Genomic DNA, 21,194 nt, shown 5'->3' on the forward strand with positions numbered 1-21,194 from the left:
TACCAATAATTACAGCTGTTATGTTTACATCTTGTCATGCCGTCTCCAGGATGAAAAAGACTAACTTTTTGAAAGGAAATGTATCAGATTTGGGAAAAGAGTCTGATTTGCCTGTCAGAACATTTGACAACGCCGACAGAAAGACAATGAATTCAATTCAAGCTAATCCTGAATGCCAGCTACTAAATGTCAATTCTGTTATTCTGCATTAAATTATCACATTTTTTCTGTTGAATCTCTTTTCACCATTGTCAGCCTCTTCTGTCTGTCTTTGTACAGGGAAATAACAAGGGTTTACAATGCCTGAATGTCTGAACTGAATATATGCACATACAGAAGTGGATGCCGTGGCTCACCATTCAAACACATTCTCTGTTGTAAATGTTCTAATTGAGAAATACGACCATGAACACCTCAGAGAATCAATCTGTTGGTGACTCCTCAACAGATTCAATCATTCGTGCACATGTGCCTTCATTGTTTGCTCGGCTTGCATGCATGTAAAGTAAATGTTGTGGGGCGTGAGATATATTAATTGCAACAGGCCTGATGAATTGGAGTAAGTGTCTAATCAATCAAGAGAAAAACGGAGGTCTCATTTGAAGGTGCAGATGACCTAAAAAGAGAGGTGCTGAATGTCAAGCATCGCACCTGGTTATCATGCTGCAGTAAGATTTGTTCTGCTTTTATCAGTTTTCTACTGATCCTGACACACAATTGTAAATGTACTGAAACTCTTGACGTGATCGTGGCAATAACAAAGCACACAAGCGTAATAAAAGCAAGAGCCGAGCAGAAGTCACGCACAGGCTATCAAAACAGATTTTTCAGGCAGGTAGAGACTGCTTTAGATACTTTTGATAGAATCTGGGAGGAATTACAAAACACTTAATCCTTTATCTGACTGCAGGCCAAGAAAGTGTTCCCCTCAAAACTGTTGCTAAGTGGCTTTAAGATACAGTTGAATGTAGTAATACACAATAGTTCAGCAAGCTTGCCATTGCTGTTGGCATTATATTTGGCGGAATATAAAATAGTCCTTTGTCTTTATTAAGCCGCTTTCCCGCTGGTCAAACAACCCATTAACACCCTCATACGTTTTTTTGCTTAATGGGAAAGGTTACAATCGGCATTCAGACCCGGGTCAAATGACTCTGCACTAGACCCGGGTAATTATCGCCTCAGCTCCGATCAGCAATGATGGGAACACAAAACCCATGTCGACACGCTAATCTCCGCCCCCTTTCCGGCGCAATGCTATGCTCCGTTGGTAACTTCTGCGACTCCTTGTCATCTCAGCTACAAATTCCGCCCGCCTCCGTCCGAGCTGCGCTCGAGCATTGTTCCAAATTTGACGGCGCTGACTGAATGAGTAATAGATCCAACAAAGACCTAACCACCGTTACATCTTCACTTTTTACTAACCCTTTTTTCGGGCGTGTGTGTGAAGTCAGACGGTGACGTGGCAGAAAAGAGACTGAAAGGCGTATACTTCACTGGCAATGGGAAAAGAGACAATCGGCATCTATAAGTGGGTTTTCCTGGGTCTGAAAAACCCACGTCAACCCACTAATTTTGGTGGGAAAGGGGTATAAGACAGGATAGTTAAAGACAGACAGGAAAAATGGGGAGGAGAGAGTAGGGGTTGACATGCACCAAATGATCAGCAGACCCGGAGTCGAACCTGCAATCAGTTCGACGAGGACTGTAGCCTCTGTACATGGGGCACCTGCTCTACCAACCAGTGCCCCAAAATAGTCAATTTTTCAGTCAGTAGGCGCAAATGGGGTTCCAACTTGAAGTTCTGCAGGACTCTCAATATCCAACCAAGAAAAGGTCAGCACTTACACATTCTCTGACAGTAATTGATGCACTTCCAAAAAGTACGTCTACTTCCTTTTTTGGAGTATATAACTTGAGTATTGACTTGCTATGTTCAGTACTTTGACACTGTAGCCTCCCTTACAATTGTGGGAATACAAGCTGGATCAATGCGGAGTGATTTCCCAGTCACAAGCTCCGATATGTCTCATTACACTCAGACAACCTAATCAGGGACTTCTGGACAAATCCTGGAGTTTAACCATGATAAATGAGAAGCTCAGCATTTAGGCCTCTGCAGAGCAAGGAGCTCTCCTGCACTTGTAAGCTCTCCTTTGTAACGGAAAGTTATTTAGAACAGATGTAAATAAAAACATTAAGAGCAGATGAAATCATCATCAAAGAAAGACGTTTCTCATAAAACCTAATCTAGGAACTCCAATTAGTACATTACATTGCAACAGAGAGACCTCGTGAGGCAATGTGGTAGTAATAATGTCCCTCTGCTCTTATGTGGCGAGTGGCAAGGACCCAGATTCTTTCGGAAAAACCGGGATCATGTGCATGAAAAACCTACAATGGCGCAAAACCCCCCAGGCCAAAAGAACTTGTCTCAGTGTAAGTAACATTTTTTTTCCAGAAGCAAGGGAAGAGGGCCAGTCTTCCTGGCTGTGATCTGTCTGACATCAGGCAGTGTTTCAGGCCAGTGCCAAGTAGAGCAGAGAAGCAGAATTCCCCCCGCTTACCCTGAGCTCAATGTAACTCACAGTCTTCACGAAGCATGTCATGAACAGAGCCGTTAGAGCATGCCAGCCAATGATTTCTGCTCAACGAGGAGGGAGGAAGTGGGGGGAAAAGAGCAAAAAAAGTCAAGGCAGATGGTTTTGACGTTATTTATATGAGCTGCCATGTTCAAAAGCGAACTAACGTGCAGCTCGGTGGCACCGTTGGCACTGAGACCTGCGCTCAGTCCAACACGACAAGGAAAAAACGAAATGTTATTTGGCCTGGGTCAAAAATCCTGCACAAAAAAATGAAAGCTTCTCACATTCATACAAAGAGAGAGCAGTTCGAGTCCTGGTTTGAACCCATCATAACAGCCTCATTATGATTCTTTACACCTGCGTGGCAACCCGGAGTGGTTAATAGTCAAACGAAATGGTCAAACAAAATAGCCATTAGAAGCAGTGGCACGCAATTATTGCATTGACTGTCACCCAGAGATTGATGTGGTTAAGCCAAGGCATGCCCCGTGAAATCAATAAAGTGTCATCACAGTGCAATGTCTGTGTGATGGATGACTCCACAGGATCCCAATTACAGAGACGGGATGATGAATACCACCCCAACAATGGATAAGATAATTGGAATTAGACATAAATGCAACTCTAATCTTTGATTAAGTTTGAAGATAATGATGAAGATACACAAGTCTGTTAGTTATTGTCAAAAATAGATATAAAGTTACTTCAACAGTGTCTTAAATGTTTCAATTTCTTAGTAGAGTAAAAAAGTACTCTCAAGATAGTCCACTATCCCCAAGGTCACTGCCCTGTATTCTGAAACAAAAAGACTTTCACATACATAAATAGCCAACCTTCCTGGGGCGACTGTGGCTCAGTGGTAGAGTCGGTCGTCTTTCAGTGGAAAGGTCGGAGGTTCGATCCCCAGCTCCCTCAGTCTACATGTCAAAGTGTCCTTGGGCAAGACACTGAACCCCAAATTGCTCCCTGGCTGCTGGCATAGCCAACGGGTATGAATGTGATGACTGATTGACAGTTGGGCACTTTACATAGCAGCCTCTGCCATCGATGTGTGTGTGTGTGTGAATGGGTGAATGTGACATGTAGTGTAAAAGCAGTACAGTCCATTACCTTTACCTTCCATGTTGATTACCCGGGTAGTGCCCATTCCAACGTGATGGTTGGGACTGCGTGCCCGTTCGTAGTGCTTGCCCTTTTCCAATGATTCCTTGACTCCTGACATGGTGCTTGCAGCGTATTCCAAGCTTGCCGAGTTGTCAAGCCCATTCAGAGTTTGTGTGTGTGTCTTTGGAACGCACGCCTGTTCAGAGTGGGTCAATGCAACGCTTTTTCTAGAAGGTGCCCATTCTGACTACATGGCCTCTTGATGTGGGACTATTCAGGACAGGCCATCTGGTTGGCCCATGGAAGAGATGCTTTCAGAGTTCTCGCGAACTCTAAAATCTGATTGACACATTGAACGCTGCACTCCTTTGGGTCTTCAGCAAAGCTCATGCCAAGTTTGAAGTCAATCGAATGAATGGTTCTCACGGTATGCGAAAGACAAGCACGCAAGAATTCCTTCATTTATAGTTGGGTGTTCACAGCTACTACTGTATGTACATCACGTAAGACAGTGGGATCCCAGACCAAGAGAGGAGAAAACACTGCTAGGAACCAGAGATGTGCTAATTGCAACATCACATTTCCAAGAATCCTCTAGTGTGGACGCATAAATCAACAGCCTGTCTTCACCAGAAAAATAATAGCACTGGTCGTTTGTTTAAATGCTTAGAGAGACCCATGTGTAGGCTTTCCAGTTCTTTCCTTTTCAGCAAGCTTCGGCTTCGTTTAATGGAAAAGCTTCAAGGTAAGATGTTGGAATGGACTGCAGGTGACGTTTCAGTTTTGGGGGTAGACCCATTATTTAGAAATGGACACATGGATCATTTTTAGTAGGAACTTGTCATTTGGTATGAGGTAGTTTTCTTTCTGGTGTCCCTCGATACAATTGCATCCCTATGGTCCCATTAAAGCCACATGCTGCTGCCTCATCATGTTACGGCAACACTCTATTTCCTGCCGTTTCACAGTCCGAACATTCCAGTCAACAAGCACAATGGAACCTTATAAAATAATAAAAAGACATGTTTTTACGACTCATCTCTGCATACGGGCTGCAGTCGCACAGGCATAACTACGAACATTACAACCACAGCAGAAGTGTAACTTGGAGTCAGATGTTGTTTCATCGCCTGCTGTCACTTGTCGGCATGTAACATCAAGTCACATCTGGCGCTCATGTGTTTTACTAACACCCAAGCGTTTGTCACCCAAAGGCATGCATGCGCATTCCAATAGATGTCTGAGAACGATCATCCTGGAAACTACAACCCACTCAATTATGATTTACAGCAGGGCAAAGGGCCTATTTCATTTCTTCTTAAAAGATGTTTTTAGTCATTTTATTGCTCATGATTTGGGCCACGGAAAAGTAATCACATGTGACTGATCAAAGGCTGTGTGAATTCTTAATTTTGTACTTACAAGTTGAATATAAAGTTACATTTTTCTATTTTCTTGCTTTTAAAACCGTGATTATTAAAGTTAAATTGTAGAAAAACTAAAAAATACACCAGAAACATTTTGTCCCAGGTGAGTGGGTCTTTTTCAGTCTTTCCTTTTTTTCGTGGCATGGGCCAGTGACATTGTTATCTGAAACTAATTATCCTGCCTGCCAAAGCAGCAGTCTCTCAAATCGCCTTTGTTGCTGTGGATCACTGGAGGGGAGATCCTTCATCCTGCTTTCTACTCCTATCTGCCCCCGGGGCTTCTTTTTCCTCCATGGCAAGAGAGCGTGCCTCCGCTCTGCCTCTTCATCTTCCTCAGTACGTGCCGTGTGTGCGTGCCGTGCGAGGGTGTGAGAATGAGAATGCGAGATAGAGCGTGTGTGTCACTGCTTGCCTGAAGGAACCCCTGCATGCGTTTATGGCTCGGTGTGATTAATACGCATCTGCGCTGGAGCAAGTGTGTGTGCTTGTACACATGTAGGTATTGCTGCATGTGCGGTTTCCAGTGTTTGTGCTCCACACACAGCAGGCTCATGGCTTATAGATCATGCAACACATGCTTCGCTTTCACCACTATCTGCAAACCACAACACTCCCAGGGTGACTTCCTAAACTACTTATTAAACCCTGAGTGCATCCTGCATTGGAAATCAGGAAGGCATTATCGGAGTGTAATCTTTTCCTGGAGTATTTTGCAAACTCTTGAACAATTTTCACCAAGAAATACTTCCGACTAAAAAAATAGTCCCCATAGTGAGTTCTGTGAGTGCTACGATTTCTGGAACACAGTTTCTTATTGATTCCTTGCAAGTGGACACAGAAACATGCACTTTATTGGCATGGATACAGAAATCATTTTGACATTCACGTCTTTTAGCCTGTAGCAAAATCAGAATCAAGATGGAAATCCACCAGATGTAATTTCCTCTCTGTGGATACATTTCAAGTGGAAACAACGAGTCTCGTAACAATTAATTGCATCACATTCTCTGTTTTCTGCGTCATTTTTTTGTTGTTGCTTAGTTTGTTTTTTTCTGGGATCATTATGTGGGTTAAGGCTGAGAACGGGAGGCGGCGCAGAGGAGCGGGGTGAATGCAAAGTCATTTTCAGGACGGGTCATGCTAATACAACAGCTTTGAGCTTTCCCATTAATTCAAATGGTTTGCAAAGAACTGGCCCAAGGCCCAACGCTTGTGCATCTATATTCATTGCAACATCGTGCTCGAACTAATGAGCAACTTGGGAACTTCAAACAATCAAGCCTATCGTTCTTTTCGCAAGGTAAATGCACATACAAAAAAAAAAACAGCATTTCAATTAATTAAATCTGTCTGTACTTGGACGCCCTCCCCTCTTTTCTTCCTGCCCTTCTTCCCCCCCGTCTTGCAAGTCCTCGGGGAAATCAAACAATTAAGGACTGAATACAGATTTACTCTCCCTCCCTTCATGTCTCTCACCCCTGTGATTGTGTCAGCGAGGGAGGTGTCCTCCCTCTTTCTAGTAAAAGTCTGACTTTGATGTATTAGGTTGTGGTTGGGTTGTGCATCCTGACCCTGTGATTCTTTTAGGGGATGATTGACAGGAGAAGAAGGCTACATGATTAGAAATGGAGGAGAGAGAACAATAGCAACTCAATTATTTAACGAGGAATAACTTAATCTCTAGCGTAACATAGAAGGCCAGAACTCTCATGCATTTGCAACAGGTGTAGTCTGCACTAAGACAAGGAATTAAATGTCCAGTTTCTAAGGAAATACATTATATTTTCAAAGCCCTGACAATTCTCTACGAGCTTTTATTAAATCTGATTCCTGCAGACAAAAGATGCTGTGATGTCACGCTTCTTTAAATCAGCTCTCGACATCATTTCACCTTGTTTCTGAGGTTGGTAACTGATTTCCCGATAATGCACCACCAGCTCATCGATCATCCTTGCTCCATTGATCCCTGAAAAGGAATATTGCTGCAGCCGATGCACCCAGGAAGTGGAACATTATTGGCGTTCTCTGAATCGCTGTTTGTAAACATCACATCATACAGCAGCGCGTGCAGATGGAGCGCACAGCTGGGGCTCGTTCATTTTTTTTTTACAGCGTCGATGAGCCGTCGAGCATACAGAGAAGGTGTGCGTGGATGATTTGCATTCACACACAAAGCATCCATTTGTTAATATTCACCTGCATTCGCGAGGGCACGGCCATAGCCAGGGGTGTACAAATACAGGGGTCAGAAGCGCACTTCCCTCCCCTTAAACCATTTCAACTTGACCCTGAATGAAGCCTGAAGAAGTGACACTCATATTTCAAACAAGCAGTTAACTTGTACTTTGTGTGAGTTTTTACATCCAAACATGAAGGTCTGAAAGTTGTTTCAAAGCTCTCCCCACGCCGCACTACTCGGGGAATCTACTGAATCATTTATTGGCTGATTTGAATATTTTGAGTTTAAAATTATTGGAAACAGCTCCTCAAATTTAACACCATGAGACCTTTGCGAATGTAGAGTTTTAGAGGAATAGTTCAGCGTTAGGTTATATGCATATTTGGCTCTTTTTGCCTGTGCTAAGTGAAGGTCGATACCAGTCTCTTGTCTGCATGTACAATACAGAGGAGCTTGGCATAAAGGCTAAAAACAGGGTTAAACAGCTAGTTGGGCTCTGTCCATCGAAATCAACCCACCAGCACCTTTTAAGATCATAAATGAAAGTCCTATTTGATAATGGATGACATGTGACTACCACATTCAAATTAACACAGCAACAAGATTGTTGTTCAAGCATAACTTTCCCTCTAACTGAGCTAGTGGAAGAGTGCAGAAACAACAAGCGAGGTGCAAGCCCATTAAGGGTCTGCAGGCCAGTCCCTCTGCAGCGTCTAAAACAGGGGTCTCCAACCCTGCTCCTGGAGAGCTACCTTCCCGCAGGTTTTTCGGTTTCTCCGTACTCTAACACACCTGATTTGAATGATCTGCTCGTTATCAACCAACTGAAGCATCTCAGGGGACTGATAATGAGCAAAACATTCCGATCAGGTGTGTTAGAGTACAGAGAGACCTAAAACATGCAGGAAGGTAGCTCTCCAGGAGCAGGGTTGGAGATTCCTTGGCATCACATGGGCCAGTAGGCACAGGACCATCAAGTTGGCCACAGAGGCAGCAAGGTGTCTGTGGGTCAGGAGAGGAGCCGTGGGTGCGGTAGTGCTACCTGGACGCAAAGCTGGGGCTTGATCAACCCCGGCTGATTGTTGAAAGACCTGAAACACCCAGTGACCCCAGGTAACATCCCTGATGATGGGTCCAGGTGCATCACAAGATGTATCTTAAGAGAAACATTAATCGAGGGGGAGGTTTTTTATGACAGACGGGAGGGAGATTCCTTCTGGGATTTGTCTCCTAGAGACACCAGAGGGATGACACTGCCGTTAGCCCATTGTCTCCATTGTCCCGGGAGTCCTGGATGGAGCTGCTGTACATCACCTCAGTAATGTGTTCCCTGTCGTCAAACTGGCCTCAGTGAGTCCCGGTCCATCCATCTTCACCAGGAGGCTCCCCTGTACTCACAGTCTGAACACTAACTGAGCTAAATAGCTACCGGCCACAAGTAAACAATCTGTTCATCGGGAATCACAGAGAGTTCAGACGGAGCAGCTGGAGGACATCAGAGAAACAAACCTGAGAATATTTTATCCATAAAATATGATCCAGTTCACCATCGGTATTTAGTTCAAATAAAGTTTAAAGTTTGTACAGCAATGGATGCGACTAGGTCTTACCAAACACTCGGATGAAGTTCATGAACTTTGGCCTAGACCCAATGGCAGGTCATGAAAGCGCACCAACGCAAGCTTGGAGGATGACGCAAGACTTGCAGCTTCTACTAAAGCCTTAATTCCATTTTACCATCATATATTTAACGTTAATCATAACATTTGGTGAAATTTGGGACTTAATTTGTTATACCGTGTTTGTGTTTTCAGCAGCTGAAGCGTAAATATGCAAATTTGGGATTTTATGGAGGATTATGTGCGGGACTATTTCTTGGCTGGGTGCAGACCTGGAAAGCTCACGTTGACATCAAACCTCGAGACTGCTGGCTCCTACTTAATATTGAAATGACAAGACATGAATGGAGTCAATCTGTGAGTCAGAAACTATTCTTTTGGCCTCCAGGTTGCTTAAACCCTTAAAAACACCCTCCAATTCCTTAATGGTAGCTGTGTCCTTACGTCAGACGCCAGGATCTACTCCCGCCAACGTAATGAACGCCTTGTTTTTTAACCCATAGGTTTCCGCTCAGCTTATGTATCAACAAATGCAGTTTCCTGCTTAACCCTCTGTGAATTTACAACCTGCCTTTGACCCCTCTGGAAACTCTGTTTATGATTTCAAGTCAACTGTGTCACGGACTCGGGGTCCCTGCACCCCGAAGCAGTCCACAGCCTCTTCATCAAACCCTGGCAGCTCCTATTGTTGTTGGCAGCTCTCTCCTGTCCCCAGCGCTGGAGGGATTAGGTGAGAGTGAGCGAGGAGGAGTAAAAAGGAGGGGGGCCAAGCAAAGGAGACCCTGCTGCATCTTGTACCCCAACAGGGAGTTATTCGAAGCTGCTGACGGCGAGAAAAAAAGTAAGGAGGACAGAAGAGGAGGAGGCCTTCACACTTCATCTGACAAAGCACAAACACTACAAACCTCAAATCCAGTCATCACACGTCCTTCCTCTACCTCTGTAACTCCCTGTGTGTCCATCCCTCAGCACGGCGGGGGCCTCAGACGTGGAACCTTAATGACGAGTGGGATGGGGAACCGAAAGCATCTGCTTTTCCAGCACGACACGCAGACAGGGGAAGAATCTGTGCCCTGGGTCCCTGGCTTTCTTTCTGCACCATTTCCTTTTATCACCAAGCTAAATTTAGTGATGAAAGAGGTATCTGAACTCCTACACAGGTTTCCCATTGAGTCATGCGTGGATTGGAAGTTTTAAATGAGTCAAAAGCAGGAAAATAAGAGGGGAAAAAATGAGATTTCTCTGAGAGGTTCAGGAGAGGAGATGCAACCTTTTAGGGCAAGAAGGGGAGCTGCTCTTGGAGAGTCTTTTCGCTGTGCTAGTCAACTGGAGCGGATGCTGTTTTTGCGCTCCATCCAGCATTCATTTTTCACAAGGACAGTGCTCTGCGTGAACATGTGTAGAGCAACAGAAGGAGGGGGAAAAAAACTCCTACATCAGCAGATAGAGACAGGCTTCCTTCAGCCCACATCTGACCGTCTGACTGATGACCGCGCGTGGCTTCTTCGTTCAGTCGTTGACCCCGCACGCAGGGAGTTCTGGTCAGAGGAAGGTCAGTGGAGTGTGAGAACGACGAGAACAGGATGGAGGACGAGCAGAAGCGAGCATTCCCTCCCGGCTGATGTTAACTCGCGCTGTAAATCTGGCAAATTTGTCTGTCTGTCAGAGGGAGGATGGAAGCCAGCAGTGTGAGCCTGGACTGATTATCTTTAGTCAGCAGCAAAGGAGGTCAAAAACTTTGGCTGCTTTTGTTTATTCCCTTTGGCACCCAGAGCCTTGAGAAAATGAGATTCCTCTCACAAAATTGATGGAAAAAGTTTGCTTAAATAGGTGAAAGGGAGAGATAGCAAGCCAGAGAGACAGACAGACAATCTGACGAAAAGAGCAAACAAAAGGGAGATGAAGGCGGAGGGCCTCGGATTACCGATGCTGAAACTAAATTCTGGGCTCCAAAATCCCCAAGAACCTCTAATAAAGCCATCTTTTCAGAAGCAATTCATATTCAAATGACTCTTTTTGCACTTCTGCGGCTGTTTACTGGGTGTTAACAAACAATGTGTTATTCCTTATAGGCATACAAGTCAAATATATAAAGACAGGGTGTGTTTATTCTCCAATTTCATGGCTGAATTTCAGCAATACACGAGCCCCTGGAGGAAGTTATATTATTTGGCTCGCTTATTTCCCCCACGTCGACACACAGCACAACTTTGACATTATTGCAGGCAGTTTTGGAAGACAAAAGACGGCAGAATCGTTGCAGGTTCCCAGCCTCCAAGTTTGGTTATTGTGTTCGTATATTAACAGTAAAACAAAACCGCTGTAAACTGGGTTTAGAGTACTTAGCTTGTTTTTGTAGCTTTTAGTTCTTGAAATTAAAAAGACAAATCAACAGTGATCGTGACGAAGCACACAAGTGAAAGGTTGTGTGTGCTAATGTGCTTGTAGGAGGATATTTTTACAAGACAAAGTGGCACAATTTATTCCTGGAATGAGAAAGCAGAAGAAAACGGCACTTGTAATTTGGTAACGTGTAGCAGCATGTTATAGTACAATGCGGTGAAGCTTCCTCGTGACTTTTGATGGATGGAATATTGATGTTAAGTATTTCAGTGTCTTCAAAACATGTTCACAAAATCCTGTTCAGGGTCTCAGGAGGGCTGGAGCCGATCCCAGCTGTCATTGGGCGAGAGGCCGGGTCCACCCTGGACTGATCGCCAGTCAATCACAGGGCCGACACATAGGGGCAATTTGGAGTCGCAAATGAACCTAACAAGCATGTCTTTGGACTGTGGGAGGAAGCGGGAGTACCCGGAGGGAACCCGCGCATGCACGGGGAGAACATGCAAACTCCACACAGACAGGCCCCTGAGGTTTAAACCTAGGGGGGCCTAGGGGGAACCTTCTAGCTGTGAGGCGACAGCGCCAACCACTGCACCACTGTGCAGCCACGTTAGCACAGAGATCCAAAACAAAATGCAATTGCCTTAAAAGGAAACATGTATTTCCACGCTCGGTCAGTTTAGAAGTGAAGAAGCCTTTCGGATGAGAGGTGAAACATCTTCAAGAACTTCAACCAAGTCCAGTTGCCCCTTTTGGATTTAGCTCCGAATTACAATGACCTGGATGACTGAGAACCTTCACAGACACATATATGTTAACTTTGTCAGCCATGTGCAATATGTTGGAAAGCCTTGCAATAAAGGTTCTTGCGGATAAATCCTTAAATGATGCTCTATAAAAAGAACAAAATTAAGGTTTGCAAATGAAACACATGGCCCTGCATAATCTCCTCTGTTCATATCATAGGCGCCTGTTTTAACACGGCAGACTGGCATTGACAGGTAAAACAAAAAGGTTACTGTTCAGCGTTTGAATTATTATTTGAACCCCAAATCCTGCAAAGCTCTTTTATAATAATAATTGCGTTGAAAAGACAAGAAACACAAGTGTACGGGCCGTCTGGTTGTTGTGTCTTCTTTGGCCAAAAAAACCCAAAATTTTTCCAGAATCATAAAAACCTCCTACATAGTCACATTCTTATGGTTAAAGAGGCATCTTTATCCGGAGGACCATCCTTGGGCTCCCTAGTGGGGGTAAAATGTGAGTGATGGCTCGTCCGTCAGAGAGAAACTGCTCCTGACAGTAGGTTTCAGCTGGCTGTGTACTCTGTGGTGAAGCTGAGGAATAGATCTAACAGCTGGAGTCCTGAGACCTCAGTGGTCCGTCTGGAAAACGGCTCAGAGCGGAGAGGGGAAGATCCCTAATGCTGCGCAGAAGGACTTTTTTTAACAGTCTTCATTTTTGGAAGTTTTGTACTTAAAGTGCCCGTCCGTTCAGAAATGTGCTTACTGCTACTTTACTTGGGTGTTTGACCTTCACTGTGCAGAGTGATGTATGTGCAGGGTTTTGCACATGCAGCATTCACTGTTGCTGTTTTCACATTCATCTGCAGTTTCAGCTTAAATCTTTGGGACAAGCAGGATTTGATGTACGAGTTTGAATGTCTTGAAACAATACTGTGAGGAACTCGAAGATAAAAACAAACATACCACTTAGGTGAGACATTTTTCCTATGTAATTTCAAGGAAATGTTGAACTAGATCATCTTAAAAATGGTTCTTTCACATTAAAATTTCTAACTTATCAATTAATACAAAATTATAGTACTTCTTTGGAAGCTATCTAGTGTTTTGTCAGAGCAGGAATGGCAAAATAATGGTACCAGAAAGCAAGAGACGCACAGCGACACCAGGGCAGGTTGAGCAGTTTTTGGGTAAAGCGAGTTTGAAGGTTAGGTTGGCAGCTTCTCTAAGGACAATGTGTATGTGCATCTCACAGGAACAAGCCTCTCTAAGACTGTTTCCAGTATTCATGCTCGCTTCCTAATTAATAAGGAACATGGAGTAGCAAATCCATCTTATTAATTACTGCTCCAAGCTTGGAAATAATTGGAGCTTCTGAGAAGGTAATTCAAAAGAGGGAAGCTCCTTCCAAAAAAAATTCCCTTTTGAAGGAAGCAGTTAAAAGGCGCGGGCTCAGGACAGAGACGAGACTATTTCCGTGGCTTGTCTTTGAAACTAATGAATCACAGTGTATCATGGCCCTGCAGCCGTGAGGGTGACTATAAAAGGTACAAAGGCTGGTGTTAACCTCAGCGCATCCTTCTTCTGGAATTAACGTTTGTGGTGGTGAATGATTTTAGAACATGGTGAGTGTGAATTTTGCGGATAAAGAAAGTTTCCCGTCGGAGGAGCGGAAATAAAAGAGTACGGTGTTCTTGCTAATGATTAGTGAGTGGAGTGGCCTGTGCCCTCTACACATCAACGATCTCTGTAATGTACAGTAGATAGCTGCTAATCCCACGTTCAACTGTCCATACATCATTTATCTGTGAATTCTTGGCGAATGTTTTAGAGGACAATCAGTGTGACCAGATAAGATAATCAGAAGCTCTAATAAGATGCCATCTCCAAAGTGATTACAAGCGCATCTCAAGCTTTAATGGACGGAGACTTCAAATCACCACTTTTATCTTCATCTCCTCCCTTTGCTTAAATATTTTAAACTTGACTTGACTTTGATTATTCATCCACACGTTCCAACGCCAGCTCGATAACGAGGGGATGCAGGGATGCTGGGCTAGCACATGTGGGAGCAAAGTGTCGGCAAGCGACCAGTGAAGCTCAGAAAATATGGCAAATACTGGGGTTTGGTAAGGTGGTCAATTAAAATCAAGATCTCATTAAATGGTTTAAAGTTTAAGATTTGAAAGTCTATATAAAACTTTGGGAAACACAGAACACATTTCAGGCCCTCCAAACGAACGTATGGATTAGAGGGTAGGGTTACGGAACTAGGACGGATCCACCAGTTGTTCCAATTGGTGTGTTCCAATGAATTACTGATTAACTGACAGAAGTCCCACCTAATGTGATCCTAATTGGTCAAATTCCATGTCAATCGTTTTTAAAACGTCAAGAAAAGAGTGTCTTTAATCTTCAAAAGACATGTATCTCATTTTATAGACGACCTAATGACTTGTGCAAGGGTTTGATCTCGTTCTTTACTCACTTTTGACTGAACAAGAGGTAGGATTTCATACACAATGGTTCCACTACTTAAACAATCTGTGTGTGGTTTAGCAACCGAGGATAACAGTGCTACAAAGGAGGTCTGAAACGTCTTTTTTCCAGTAAGGGTTGGTTATTTGTGCGTTGTCTTCAGCCCTCTGTTTGTTCAGTTCCCCAGGAGTCCCCGTTTCCTGTCCGTGTTTTCAGTGAGACACGAGGACGTCTTCATAGAGAGAATCAACAGGTCGAAGGCCAGCAGCAGCCCAGCCTGAGATATGGAGTCAAATAACATCCCTAAAACCCAATACGCAAACTGGGACAAATTGTGTCTGGATCCTGTCCAGGCTGAGTTTTATTGTTCTTCCAAACACCAGAGAGATAGAAAAAGTTTGCAGCCAAGCCTTTCAATCAGGAAACATATCCTCTGCCTGCCCTCTGTCCAGGGAAAAGGCTAGATTAAAGTCTGCTTCGTTGTGTCTGTTGGTCTCGCAGCACAAAGATGAAAAGTCTCCAAAAGATGGATAACCAACCCTCAAGGCCCCCCTCATGTTGAGAGCCAAACAACTTGATGAGCAGGGTGGAACCCCAATGCAGACAACCGGGAACATCCTCCACCCAGTTGACGAGCCCCAGGCCTCCTTTTAGTGATCCCGCAGTCCATTAGAGAGATAAAAACAGGGAAGGAGAGCATACTGCCTGCTCAGCTTGGGACTCATCTTGATATGCCTGGAGGCCTCACATTCACAAAGCCACAAAGCAGCAAGAGCGTCTCGAACAGCTTGACAAGAAGCGGTTCCATACCCAGTGGTCAAAGCTCAACAACTGTCACCCATGGTGTAGACGCGCACAAGCCTTTGGGTTTCTTTCCTCCAGTGGAGCCAAAGAAACTGAATAAATCATTGGCTCCACTTATGTGGACAGAAATGAACACATCCATATGGAATGGAAAATAAATGTACTATAAAGAGTACATGGGACTTTTCTATCTTAGGAGAAAGGGCCCGCGCATACACGCCCAGACTGTCCCTGTGCATTGCTGGAGTCTTGCCTTGAGATATAATAAAGGACCAAAGGTGACAGTCCAGAAAGCAAAGGCCAAGTAAAGCTGCTATATCGATAGTCGTTTACTAACTATATTGATCCGTGTGTCCAGATGCCACCAGGCATCAGCGTCGGTAGAGGCAGATGAACTTTGTAAAGGCGACTTGAGTTCTGGTACCATCTTTTCCTTCCTACTACTGATTACGATACCTAGCCTTGAGCATGGGCCAATATCGAGTATCCCTCTGACACCAGCAGGATTTAAAAAACACATTTTATTGGTGGAATTATTGGTGGAGTACCTTAATGTTGAAAGCATCATCATTACTTCCTGTCATTCTAAGCCTAAAGGATGTTTTAATCGCCACCCGTGGTTAAATCAGGTTTTATTTGCTTCCTTTTTTATGGTACTGTCAGAGAAACCACAGCTTTTATTTCAGATCTAAAATCCTTGAAAACACCTCCTGACACAGAATTGTAAGATTAATATGTTTGGCATTGAACATTGGAATCAAACTACTCATTAAAGGAAGTGTTGTAATATCAATATTCACTTCAGGGATTTATTCACTGTTGGTTTTTCTGCATAAATGCTTTTCCTGTGAACCAGAGAGAACAAGACGATTAAAAAAAATAGACAGCTGAGAAAAATACTGGGAGCTGAAAACAAAACTGTCTAAAACACATCCTCCTTTTCTTGTGGGGAAGTCCAACATGGCCCCAATGAATGGTGGGAATTTAATTAAATATGTTACTCATGCGTGAGTGTTTATCTGTATATCTGTAGATACCTTTCTTATGAACACAAATGTGCTTGGGATTTTTTTTTGCAAATGAGGGAATGCGTCAGTTACTGCTGTGGGAATAAAACTTGTTATTCGATGTTGACAAATGAATCCACAGTGATTGGAAGACAACCAAGAACTTAACAATATTCATACTTGCATGCATTTCTAGCAGGCAGATCTTTCAGGCAGCCATCTTCTAAACCATAATATCAAGCACCACTTAGTTCGCACAGTTGACACGTTGCTCCGGGCATCATGCGCCCTTTCCATGCAGACAATATGCTGCTTTAAAGGGTAACCAAGGATATTGCAGGAATATGTGACACCTGTGTCTCCTACTGCTGCTGTCCTTAATGCCAAGGAGCAGAGTCACCAAAAAAATCCTCCATATTGGCTTAAAATTGGCTCACAAACACACCAGCTTTGTATTTGTTTGGCTTATATTTCAAGCTTTCCAATTGTCATCACTGCAACTGCCACTACACAGCTCATCATGAGAGTATGAAACCATGATTAACAATCTTTTCAGATACTTAGTGGAAAAAGCACAGTACTATCAAAAGATAAGGGAACAGTCACAATGTTCATTCTTTTGTCATTTCACTGTGATGGAAAGCAAATATCAGAATTTTCTAAAATACTGAATTACTTCATGAATAACATAGAAATTTGACAATTCTCAGCTGATGTTAGCTTAGCATAAGACTGCTGTGCTAGCATCTTATATAAGATGATGGGTTGGGAACATCCAAGTCATAAAGAAGCTAATATAGTTCCCATCTTTTTTGTGAGTATTTATATATCTTAAACTACTGGTTCACCATAATTCAAGTGAAGAAATTTGACAATTCTCAGCTGATGTTAGCTTAGCATAAGACTGCTGTGCTAGCATCTTATGTAAGATGATGGGATGGTAAACATTAAAGTCATTAAGAAGTTAATACAGTTCTGGTCTTCTTTCATCAGTATTTATCTATGTTTAATTCACTGGTTCACCAAAATTAAAGTATAGTTACTTAACATTTCTCAGCTGATGTTAGCTTAGCACAAGACTACTGTGTTAGCATCTTATATAAGGTTATGGGTTGGGAAACATCCAAGTCATAAAGAAGCTAATCTAGTGCCCATCTTTGTTTGTGAGTATTTATCTATGTTAAACTACTGGTTCACCATAATTCAAGTGAAGAAATTTGACAATTCTCAGCTAATGTTAGCTTAGCATAGGACTGCTGTGCTAGCATGTTATGTAAGATGATGGTTAACATTGAAGTCATAAAGAAGCTAATATAGTTACCATCTTCTTTCATGAGTATTTATCTATGTTTAATTCACTGGTTCACCATAATTCAAGTATAGAAACTTGACATTTCCCAGCTGATGTTAGCTTAGCACAAAAATGTCGTGCTAGCATCTTATATAAGATGAAGGGTGGGTAAAACATCAAAGTCATAAAGCAGCCAATACCAGTCATTGGTATCAGATTTCAAATACAAAGATATATCTAATTCCTTGGAAGGATGTGAATAAAACTGGTAAGTCTGGTAAGTCCCAGACACATGTAGCATAAAACCTCTTGTTCTAAGTGTAGCTCACTGAGGAGGATTTCCACTACCTAGCTGTTGGCTGGGTTTCTAATAAGTTTGGTTCGTTGGGCCAGCTACTTAACAACAGAATCAGGCTGAAGGAATAAACATAAAACCTTTAAATGTCAAAGTTGTAATCTTTACAATGAGTCAGTCCTTAAGACAAATAAAGATTGAGTGATGTGTTAAAAGATAATAAGACTGGCTGTTTCTATTGTGTTTGGCTCATGTTTCAGTCATTTGATTCATTTAGATAAATAGAAACATAAAAAATGTAGTCATTTCAAGCTGTATGAGATAACGTTCATGTGCCCGTGCTTTAACAGTCGACCTTTATTACTCTCAATCACACTGCAGGGGTGATACGAGTTCAGACACACACAAAGTGTGTTCATGTTCACCTCAATAAAACCAAAATGATTGCATTTAGCTCTGCAGTACACCTCGCTTGTGCTGGGTTGCCAGAGATATTTATAAAGAGAGGTAAGACCTGGGAAAACAAAAATAAATCAGAGGCTTTAATTCAACTGGTTTCACTCTGGAGAACATTTATTCCTCCTCTACTGATTCCGGCTGTGTTTGAACAACTGGATTTCATCAGCCAGTCTGCCAGAAACCTCAGACAGGGACCCTCACTTAATGTCAGCACAGCAGGTTCAGTTCTAATCCGCAGAGCAACTCACTCAACAACACACATCCTCTTAAAATTTCTGATTCGTCTTGTCAAACATGCATGACATAAAGTAGCTTCTATTTGGATTTTTTGAAGGAGTGTTTTGATTTATCGCATCAGAGTGTGAGAATCCACAGATGATGTCAATTCAAACCTTGCCGGTTATAAAACCTCGTTCTCTGGAAGCGTTGAGAGGAAATTCTGACGGGTTTGTATTTGGAATTCATGGAGGTTTGTTTGCCTAAAGTCTCTCCATCATGCTAAAGCTTATTAGAAAGGTCTCTGTTTGTGGACTTTACGGTGAATGCTATGGGATGACGATGACAGCCGCGCTGGATGAGGATCACGCAGGCGATTCATGGGAATGCAGGTTGTTTTTCCACTCGAGCCGATCACGGGGGGAAAGTTAAGTTCCCCCTTTTCGAAATGAAATGTTTTTACTGTAAGAGAGCGTAATTCCCTGCCATAAACGGGCCTGTTGAAAATTTGACAATCTGCAAGTCAGCTTTGCAAAATCCCCACCTGTGCAGAGCGGGAATGTTATTCGACAGAAAGACCGAGTGTGATTTCCCATCAAAATATTTTCAAAGTAGGTAAGCCGTAAAATTGCGGTCGCTGGTGTTGAAAGCTTTGTCCCACAGACTGCAGGTGGAATTTACATATATTAAGTCTGGGAAACAAGTGAGATTCATGGCTAAGTCTGACATAAAAACCATCCGCTCTCTCCTACTCTCTATTTTGCTTCCCCCTCTCTCCTCTTTTCTCTCTATCTCACAGACGGCTCCGCTTGTTCCTGGTTGCTCATGTGTGGCAGCGGAGCTGGATGGAAAACATATTGCTCCATCAATCACGTCCCATTCTTCTCAGAAAACACTCGAATCGGAGGTTTTCTGAGACCGAGGCCACATTCAGACAGGCCTTGTGTAAAAATGCAAAGATGACAAATAATCCTCCGAACACATCCAGAGCTACGTACATCTCCGTCAAAAGATAACCTTATCTGTTTCAAATGATGTTCCCCCTCCTTGTCAGTTTCCTGGCTGACACTGTGTTGACAGTGTGTTAATATACAGAGCGAGGAGTGTGTGATGTGTTCAAACAAAGCCTCCTTCTCCCCTGTGTTACGCCAATAGATCAAATGAAAAGATAGAAGGAGAAGAAGGAGGAAGATGTCGGTTTTCATCAACGTCTGACTGATGTTTTCAAGAGTTTCTGTCTTTCAAGTCTTTGATTCAGCACGCAAGACGACCAGAGTGCACAGAGAGCACAGCCATGCCCGCACTAAAAGAAAGAGAAACGCTTCCTCCTTTGCCTTCCCTGGTTTTTATAATGTGACACACGACTTGGCTGCAGCCCCAGCTGTAGCCCCTGGGCAGTGCATATGTCGCCCATTTGTAATCTAGAAAGCACTCAGTTTCCAGCTAAGGCCAAGTATGAATGGAGGGAGCACTTACTCGTTTTTCTCCAGAGCCAAGAGCAGCTGTTCACCTTCCGCTTCAATCAGGAGCTTCAGCAATGCAGGGTGACTCTGAAGAGACAACAGACAGGAGAGGAGATGAGATAGATTCGTTACGGACTGGGGGAGGGAGAATCTTGACTGAGAAAAGATGCCTCTGGTTGTGGTTAAAGTGTTGCAGCATTAGTTGGCATGTAAGGCCGTATCAAAGCTGTGACTTTTTTTCCCCCTCAATTTAGCGCCACATCACACTTCTATCTAGCTACATGAATCTCATGTTTTCCACACAAGCTGACTGTCAACCCGAGAGAAAACATTTCCAGCCAACTTCTTTCTTAGTGTTTTAATTAACTTCACTGGCGTATTTAACTTTTCATTTAACTGGATGAAGGATTTAAGTAGCTAGATAGCTAAAGTTAGCGACGCGCAGCCAAGCTAGCCCCTTAAAAGAGCACTAAAGAGACACGCTTGAAACTGATTCATTCTGTGTTTTTGCCGCTTTTAATTTCCTGGACTCTTTTTTTTAGGAGAGGAGAGGTCTTTTGTGGTGAATTAGCTTTGGGTAAAAACCTTGTAAACGAACACTGAAGGAAGCTAACCTAAAAACAAGCTCAGCACATAAAACAAGCTAGCTGTTGTTCCGCTAACAGACCCTTCTGACATCCTGCGTCAACATGGGGGTCCTGTGTCCGATAGAAGAGCTTTCAAAAACATGGATTTTTAACTTGAAACTGTGTTTTTACTGGTTTTAATCATTGGGTCAGTTTGTTTAGGAGAGGACAGGACCTAGCTAGCAGCAGCTTTGCTTGAAGACCCAACTGAGGTCCTGTGTCTGATCTAGAAGAGCTTTGGAAAACAGATTTTGTACTTGAAACTGCTTTATTCTGTGTTTTCCAGTTTTAGAGAGGAGATCTCTGCAGATAATTCAGCTAACAGTAAAAACCTTGAGAAAGATGAAAGCTAAAGGGTCATGTTGAGCCTGTTTGTAAAGCTTAACCCCTGCAGTGCTTTTAGTTCTGCACCGTTTACAGAGATGCAGCTAAAAAACATAATAGCAGATATTTGGCTGACGCCTCCGTGCCTCTTCGGCTGATAATTCGAATTGCTGATTTTAAAAGGGGCGGCCTTTTTTGGCACGGTTCAAATTTAACAAAATAAAAAGGAAG

At 43.1% G+C, this 21,194-nt stretch overlaps 1 protein-coding gene across 1 annotated transcript in view; it reads right to left on the reverse strand.

The window, feature by feature from the left end:
• The window catches only part of LOC138593288 (disintegrin and metalloproteinase domain-containing protein 12-like), a 91,507-nt gene that overhangs the window by 54,287 nt on the left and 16,026 nt on the right, over positions 1 to 21,194 (reverse strand). Inside the window, exon 3 of the mRNA XM_069664229.1 lies at positions 20,027 to 20,100. Coding sequence (XP_069520330.1) covers positions 20,027 to 20,100 — 74 coding nt within the window. The remainder of the gene's footprint in view (positions 1 to 20,026; positions 20,101 to 21,194) is intronic.

The sequence above is a fragment of the Semicossyphus pulcher genome, unplaced genomic scaffold (genome assembly GCF_022749685.1).
Source record: "Semicossyphus pulcher isolate SPU_LCO1_2020_fin unplaced genomic scaffold, fSemPul1.0.p SCAF_16, whole genome shotgun sequence".
Classification (NCBI taxonomy): domain Eukaryota; kingdom Metazoa; phylum Chordata; class Actinopteri; order Labriformes; family Labridae; genus Semicossyphus; species Semicossyphus pulcher.